We start from the raw sequence: 7661 nt of genomic DNA, 5'->3' as shown, positions 1-7661 counted from the left end.
TGAGACTCCCCTCTGTTCCTGAGTGGACTGACACCCTGAAACTTCTGAGCGGCCACTAGATCCCAGGTGTCCTTTGATTTTCCCTGGCATTCATGGAAAGGTCACCTGTGCAACACTTCCACAGGGTACATGCCTGGACTCTATAGATTCTTTCGCCATCGCCCCTTATGCCGTCGGTGGCACACGTTCACGCCATCTGCTTTGGGGTGCGCCAGTGTGTGTGGTCACATTGGCGCCAGCTCGGAATCGCCCCTGGACCTCTTTACACGTGCGCTGGAAAGCGGGATCAGCTTGCAGGAGCCCCAGGCCCTTTCTAATCAGGGCAGCCCACTGCTCTTTCAAAGGAGGGAGGCAGAGGGCTCACGGGTCAGTGAACTTTCAGCTGACACCACGCCTTGGGGCCCATGCGATCATTCTGGGCTGCAGCGAGGCCCTGCCTGCCTCAGTGGATGTGCTCAGCCCATCCATTCTCACCCGAAGGGGTCCAGAATCGGTTCTGATGGAGGGTGGTGAGATGACCCAGTGTTTGGACCAACTGAGGCAAGATGGTGCACTTCCGGGTTCTTCATCCCCCAACTTTTCCCGTGCGCGGGAAAATGCAGCAGGCAACCCGGGAAGGTGCAGACCAACTAGGCATGCGCCAGGTGATGTCAATCCGAAGACCAAGATTTACCTGGTCGCACCTGTGGAGCGCCCCCCGACACGCCCGTGCCCCGCCTATTGCCCTCCCACTCCTAGAAAAGCTGCTCCAGACGAACGGCACGCACGGACTTCCCAGCTCCCCCACTGCGGTCGGGACTGTTGGAACTCCGTCCGAGAGCTCCACGGGCGACTCTGCTGGCCTCATTTGCCGGAGGCCGACAGACCTCTCCCTACCCACCTTCTTCCCCGAAGCTAGGTGACCAAAATAAACTTGCAGTTTTGCTCCTACACTTGCCTACTCACTGGTTCTTTTGTGCCCGCTCTGGTGGTCTTAGAAAAACAAATCACCCAGCAGGCGCCCTGAAGCTCCCTCTCCCCTGGTGGAAATCGACTCAAGGAAGTCCTGAAGACCGGACTCCTGATTCTTCACATCTAATTATCTCAGGAGACATTAACACAGCAATTTTGACAATTTCCCATTAATTGTTAATCCATGGAGAAAAATTGAACAATTTTTTTAAATATGAAAAGCTTCATATAATGCAAATTACACTCCCACATGTGATTCAATTTCTATTCATTAATGCCAGAGAATTTAATAATTACGAATTGCCAGTGGTAAAAAAAAATAAATCATTCATCACGGAAGAAGCGCAGAAGGTTTAAAGAGACAAGAATATGTTATTGGCTTTGGGGCATTTTATGCTTTCCAAAAGGTTTTGCTTTTTTTTTTTTTTCCTCACAGCTTTCTTTCTCTCTCTTTCTTTCTGATTTCAGTTTCTTTTGATTTCTCCTCCTTAGAAATGGTGAGAGAACTTTGGATGTGGAACATGAGGAGGAGGAGCACAAAGTGGTTGCTTCACTTGGTCAGAACTGCGGGTGCTCAGCAAAGGCACTGGTGGTGCACATCCCATTGGGTCACTGAGTTCCCAGTCGTCATCGGCAGCTGATGATGAAACTTTTGTGGCGTGGCAGAAGAGTCTCACAAAACTTTGGAAGGTGTCCGCTGCATCCTCCATAGCCGTGTATCCCTGCTGAGGGTGATCTTCTGGGGGAAGCGTAAAGTCCCCCTCACGTGCAGGGCTGGGCTGGCTGGAGACTTTGCACAGCGCAAGCCCTGGCGAAGGTGCAGGCGGGCGCGGGCCCCTGGGTTGGGGAGGAAGCAGCACTTGCCTGGGTATACGAAAGGCAGGCACCAGCCGCTCGCTCACCAACAGCTGGGCCCCGGTGTCGCAAGTGGATGTGATGATGCCTCCTTGGGGCTGGAGGGTCCCAGGAATGCCTGCAGGGACCCGGCTGACTAGCGGGCAGCGTGGTGAGGCCGCGATGGAAGGTGACGGGGTTCGCCCACGACAGGCGACCCAAGCAGAGCCTGAGCCCGTGCAATCCTGCATCGCCAGCCAAACCGCGGGGAGGCCCGGCTGTTGACGCAGCGGCCAGTGCACAAGGTCCACGACCCAGTCCCAGACGCCCACCATCGTCAGCTAATTTCAGGAACCGTGGGCCAGCTGAAGCCCGGGTCCCACGGTCAAGACAAAGGACAGAGTCCGCAGGCAGGGCCGAGAGCCTGCAGCGCGGGCCTGGCTCCACCGCCGCGGAGCTCGCAGGGCCAGCAGGCACCGGGCAGTGATCAAGGCTTGCAGATGAGGCTGCGCCCATCGCGAAGTCTCCTGCCCAGAGTCCAGCCTTTCCGCGGAGACTCCACGTGCACCCTCCTCATTGTCCTTGTCTAGGGCCGCGGCAAAGGACCTCGCTCCCATGGCGCGACTCCGGGGTCGCAGGAACCTGGGATGAGCAGGCGGAGCAGGGCGAGCACCGCTAAGAACCCAGCTAGAGAGGCGCCCCAGGGCGGACAAGGGGCTGCATTTAACGTGTCAATCATCTCAAAGATTTTATGACTTTTTTTGACATCTTATAATAATAATGTCTATTATATCTTGTGATATAATTATTAACACCACTTTATTGTGATTATGATTATTTTTATACCAACACATCTTCAATTATTAATATTCCCATTTGCTAGAGAAAAATGAGAACGACTAGTTTTGAAAGGCTTACTTCTGCCAATGGAGGCACATTCCAGCAGGTCGCCAAAGCAATCCACTTTGCACCACTTTCACAAAAATGTTATTGCACAATTATACTATCCTACCCTTATATATTTTGTGTGTGTGTACTTGTGTGTATGTATGTATGTCATATATGTAATATATATCTATATATATAAAGTATGCCAGAGATGAACAAGTATTAGAAAATTAAATGCACACAGGTCATGCCAGTGCTATGTATAATGTGGTGTACTACCTACAGATGTTCAAGTGTGGGATCCAGACGGAACAAGACTTCAGTCTTAGTAATCTTTCTAGGTTCAGTCTCTGGAAATAATGCTTTGGATCAAAAGTGCAAGAAAATTAATGGGTTTTAAAGTCTTTCGAAGTCAACTATAACATTTCATTTGGGGACTTCTGTCCTTGTAATATCTAACTCTTTTGGATGGATTCCTTGAGGCCTGGTTTTTCTTTCCTCTCTGCACATTGCTGCTCAGAGTGATAAATGAAGTTGTAATTTTGAATAAAATAGCTAAGCATCCTTTGTGTGCATGAGCATGATGGTATTTAGACCTAACTACCATTTCTCGGTATGGTGGTTACGGTTATGGTGGGGCTGGGGTATTTCTGGAGCCTGGATGTCCACTGGAAGTGACACCCCTGGGAATTTTTTGTGTCAACTTGGCCTCTGATGTCCGCTGGGGATTGGGTATCCACCTAAGGCCGATGTTTACCTGGAGCCAGATGTGCACCTGAGGCCTGATGTCCATCTCTGGCCTTATGTTCACCTGGGACTGATGAACACCTGAAGCGTAGGTATTCATCTGGGGCCTGATATCCACCTGTATATGGGTGTCAACCTTGGGGCTGATGTTCAGCTGGCGTCCACTGTCTACTTGGGGCCTGGTGTATACATGGGGCCTGGCATCCACCTGGGACTTGATGTTTAAATATGGTCTGGAGTTCTCTAGGGCCTACTGTTCACCTGGGCCCGGGCGTATACCTAGTGCCTGATGTCCCAGGTGGACACCTGGGTACCAGGTGATCTTCAGGGCCTAAGTGAAAACTCCAGTCTCTAAATGGACAACTAGGCCCCAGGCTGATGTTTACTGGGGCCAGATGGACCCAAGTCCCTGGGAACACCCAGGCCCCAGGTGGACATCAGCTCCCAGGTTAATTCCAGGCCCAAGATGGACCTCAGGCCCCACCTGGACACAAGTCCCTAGGTAGATGCATAGGCCCTGGGGAACATCAAGCCTTAGGTGAAGTTCTAGGCTACAGGTAGACATCTTGTTCCAGTTGGACATCTGGTCCAGGTAGGCATCAGTCTCCAGGTGGAAACAAAGTCCCAAGTTGGACATCAGGCACCAGGAGGATTTCAGGCCTCCAGCGAACACCAGCTCCCAGGCTGACATCAGGCTACAAATGAACATGGGCATCTGATGTACATCAGGCCCCAAGTTGACACCAAGGTCCAGATGGACATGTGGCCCCATATGAACACTAGTCCCCAGTCAGCTAGGGCCTGGGTCCACCTGGAGCCTGATGTTTACCTAGAGAACTGGATATCCACCTGAGGCCTAGGTATCTACCCAGGGACTGAAGTCAAACTGGGGCCTGATATCCACCTGGGGACTAGGTATCCACTGGGGGTTGATGTTCACCTCGGGCCGGACGACCTTCTGGGGTCTGATGTTCACCTCAGGTCTGGGTGTCCATCTGGGGCCTGGTGCTGATTTGGATTCCAGTGTCTACCTGGAACTGGGGCCAGGTTGTTCACTTGGAGCCTGGAGTTTTCCCCTGGCCTGGTAGCCACCTGGGCCCTGAGTGTCCATATATGTTCTGATTTCCACTTTTGGCCTGAGTGTTCTTCTAGGGCCTGAGTGCCACCTGGGTCCTGATGTTCACCAGGAACCTAGGTATCAACTTGGGGCTTGATGTTCACCTGGTGCCTGATTCCATGTGAGACTGATATTCACCAAGAGCCTGGGCATCCACCTGTGGCTGATGTTCAGATGGTGACTAGGAATTCCCCTAAGGCTTGATGTCCACCTGGGGCATAGATAGCCACCTGTATAGTGTCCACCTGGAGCCTAGGTGTCAACCTGGGGCATAATGGGCATAATGTCCTTTTGGGGGCCTGCTGTCCACCTGCAGACTGGTGTCCGCCTAGGGCCTGGTATCCACCTGGGGTCTGGTGTCTCCTGGGGCCTAGTGTTCACCTGAAGACTGAGTATGAACCTTGGACCTGATGTATGCTGGGGACTATTATCCACCTGGGGACTAGCATTCATCTGGGCCTCATGTCCACCTAAGCCCTGGGTGTCAACCTGGTGCCTGATGGCCACCAGGGATCTATGTACTCACTTGGGGCCTGGTGCTCCCATAGGGCCTAGGTATACATGGGAATGGTGTCCAGGTGGAGGTGGATGTCTTCCTTGGTGTTGGTGTTCACCTGGGGACAGGGTGTCCCTGGGGACGGTGTTCACCTGGAGCCTCATGTGCACCTTGGACCTGCTGTCTACCAGGGCCTGATGTCCATGTTAAGGCTGGTTGTCCACTTGGGGCCTAATGTCCACTAAGACCCAGTGTTCACCTAGGGCCTGGGTGTCCACCTGAGCCTGATGTTCACTGGAGACTATGCATCCACCTGAGACCTAGGTATCCACCCAGGGTGTGGTGTCAAACTGGGCCCTTATTTCCACCTGAGGACTATCTACCTGAGGCTTGATGTCCACCTGGAGCCCCACCGGGGCCTGGTGTTCATCTGGGGCCCAGTGCCCACCTGGAACCTGGGTACCAACTTGGGTCTTGGGTGTCCACTTGGAGCGTGATGTGCACCTGCGGCCTGAGTTTCCACCTAGGGCCTGTGACCACCTGAGGCCCAGGTGTCCACCTGGGGTCTGATGTCCACCTGAAGCTAGGTAACCACCTAGGGCATGGTGTTACCTGTGCCTTGATTTCCATCTGAACCTGGTGTACACCTGAGGCCTGGGTGTCCATCTGAGGCCTGATGTACACCTCAAGCCCAGTGTCCACTTGTGGCCTGATGTCAACTTAGAAGCTGATATCCCTGGGGATGGATGTGCTCCTGGGGTCTGATATCCAACTGGGACCAGATGCTCACCTAAGACCTGGAGTTAATCTGGGACCTGATGGTCACCAGGTCCCAGGTGTCTACCTAGGGCCTAGTGTCCAACTAGGGCCTGATGTCCACCTAGGCTAGTATCCACCTTGGCCTGATGCTACCTGAGGCTTGGGTGTCTACTAGAACTGAATGCCCAATTGGGCCCTGATGTCCACCTGGGGCCTGGTGTCCTGTTAGGGCTTGATAGCTACCTGACACCTGGGTATCCTCCTGGAGCCTGATGCTCACCTATAGGCTGGTGTCCATATGGGGCCTGGGTGTCCACCTGTGAGCCTGATGTACACCTTATGTACCAAAAATGGTGTATACCTGGGGCCTGATAGACACCTGGAACCTGTGTGTCCACTTGACCCCTGATGTCCACCTGGGGCCTGGTGTTACTGGGGCCTATATCCACCTGGGGCCTGAGTGTCCCATAGGCCTGGATATTCTCCTGGAAACTGGTAGCAACCTGGGGCTTAGCTATACACCTGAGACCTGTTGTCTGTCAGGGGCCTATGTCCACCTTGGGCCTGGTTTTCATCTGAAGCCTCGTGTTCACCTGGGCCCTGGTGTCAACCTGGGGGTTGATGTTCACCAGGGGCCTTTTTATCCACCTGAGGCCTAGGTGACTACTTGGTCCCTGATGTCTCCCTGAGGCCTGCGGGGTCCACCTAGAGCTAGATACCCATTTGGCACCTGCATATCCTCCAGTGGCCTGATGTCCACCTATTACCTGGTGTCGATCTGGGGCCTGGCAACCTGGGTCCTGATGTACACCTTGAGTCCAGTGTCCACCTGAGGTCTGATGATTGCCAGGTGTCCAAAATTCACCTGGGACGTGATACCAACCTGGCTCCTGGATTTTTATGTGGGACCTCATTTCCATCAAGGGCCTTGGTGCTCACCTGAGCCTATGTGTCTCTCAGGGACCTGATGTTTCTCGTGGGTCTAGATTTCCACTTGGGCCTCTGTCCACATGGGACTTGATGCTCTCCTGAGGTTTGATGTTCAGCTGGGGACCAAGTATTCACCTGGGGACTGGTGTACAGCTGAGGACTGATGTCCAGCTGGGACCTTATGTTTACTTGCAGTTTAGTGTCCACCTGAGGCTTAGGTGTCCCTCTGGGGCAGGAAGTAAACTTGGGGCCTGGTATCTACCCAGGGCTGGATGTTCATCTGTGGACTATCTATCTGGGGACTGATGTTTCCCTGTGGCTTGTTCATGCTGGGCATGAGGTCCATTGGGGCACTGGTGTTGACTTGGGGCCTGATGTGGATCTTGGGCTTGAATCTAAGATCAACTTGATTTTTTTTTTTTTTTTTTGTAAGTGACTTGGTCTTTACACTTGAAGATTCACACACCACATAATTTTTAAGGTTTATTTTTGTTACAATATATTTTTGAATTTTGTCTCTGGGCCAAAACGTTCAGGTGTATGAACAAATTTACAAGAAAAAAACAACCCCATCAAAAGTGGGCCAAGTATATGAATAGACATTTCTCAAAATAAGACATTTATGCAGCCAACGACATATGAAAAAATGCTCATCATTGCCGGCCACCAGAGAAATGCAAATCAAAACCACAATGAGATACCATCTCACACCAGTTAGAATGGCGATCATTAAAAATTCAGGAAACAACAGGTGCTAGAGAGGCTGTGGAGAAATAGGAACACTTTTACACTGTTGGTGGGACTGTAAACTAGTTCAACCGTTGTGGAAGACAGTATGGTGATTCCTCAAGGATCTAGAACTAGAAATATCATTTGACTCAGCCATCCCATTACTGGGTATATATACCCAAAGGATTATGAATCATGCTGCTATAAAAA

The 7661-nt window shown here is 52.0% G+C and overlaps 1 protein-coding gene across 1 annotated transcript in view; it reads right to left on the bottom strand.

Moving 5' to 3' along the window:
• Positions 1–2132: 2132 nt before the first annotated feature.
• UNC45B (unc-45 myosin chaperone B) overlaps positions 2133–7661 on the bottom strand; it is a 33654-nt gene continuing 28125 nt past the window's right edge. Inside the window, exons 14-19 of the mRNA XM_030924098.1 lie at positions 6560–6682; positions 5417–5573; positions 5064–5227; positions 3905–4115; positions 3414–3538; positions 2133–2427 (exon numbers count right to left, since the gene is read on the bottom strand). Coding sequence (XP_030779958.1) covers positions 2133–2427; positions 3414–3538; positions 3905–4115; positions 5064–5227; positions 5417–5573; positions 6560–6682 — 1075 coding nt within the window. The remainder of the gene's footprint in view (positions 2428–3413; positions 3539–3904; positions 4116–5063; positions 5228–5416; positions 5574–6559; positions 6683–7661) is intronic.

This window comes from Rhinopithecus roxellana, chromosome 19 (assembly GCF_007565055.1).
Source record: "Rhinopithecus roxellana isolate Shanxi Qingling chromosome 19, ASM756505v1, whole genome shotgun sequence".
Classification (NCBI taxonomy): Eukaryota; Metazoa; Chordata; class Mammalia; order Primates; family Cercopithecidae; genus Rhinopithecus; species Rhinopithecus roxellana.
Note: the sequence above shows the minus strand (reverse complement) of the source record. Positions and strands in the feature narration are given on the sequence as shown.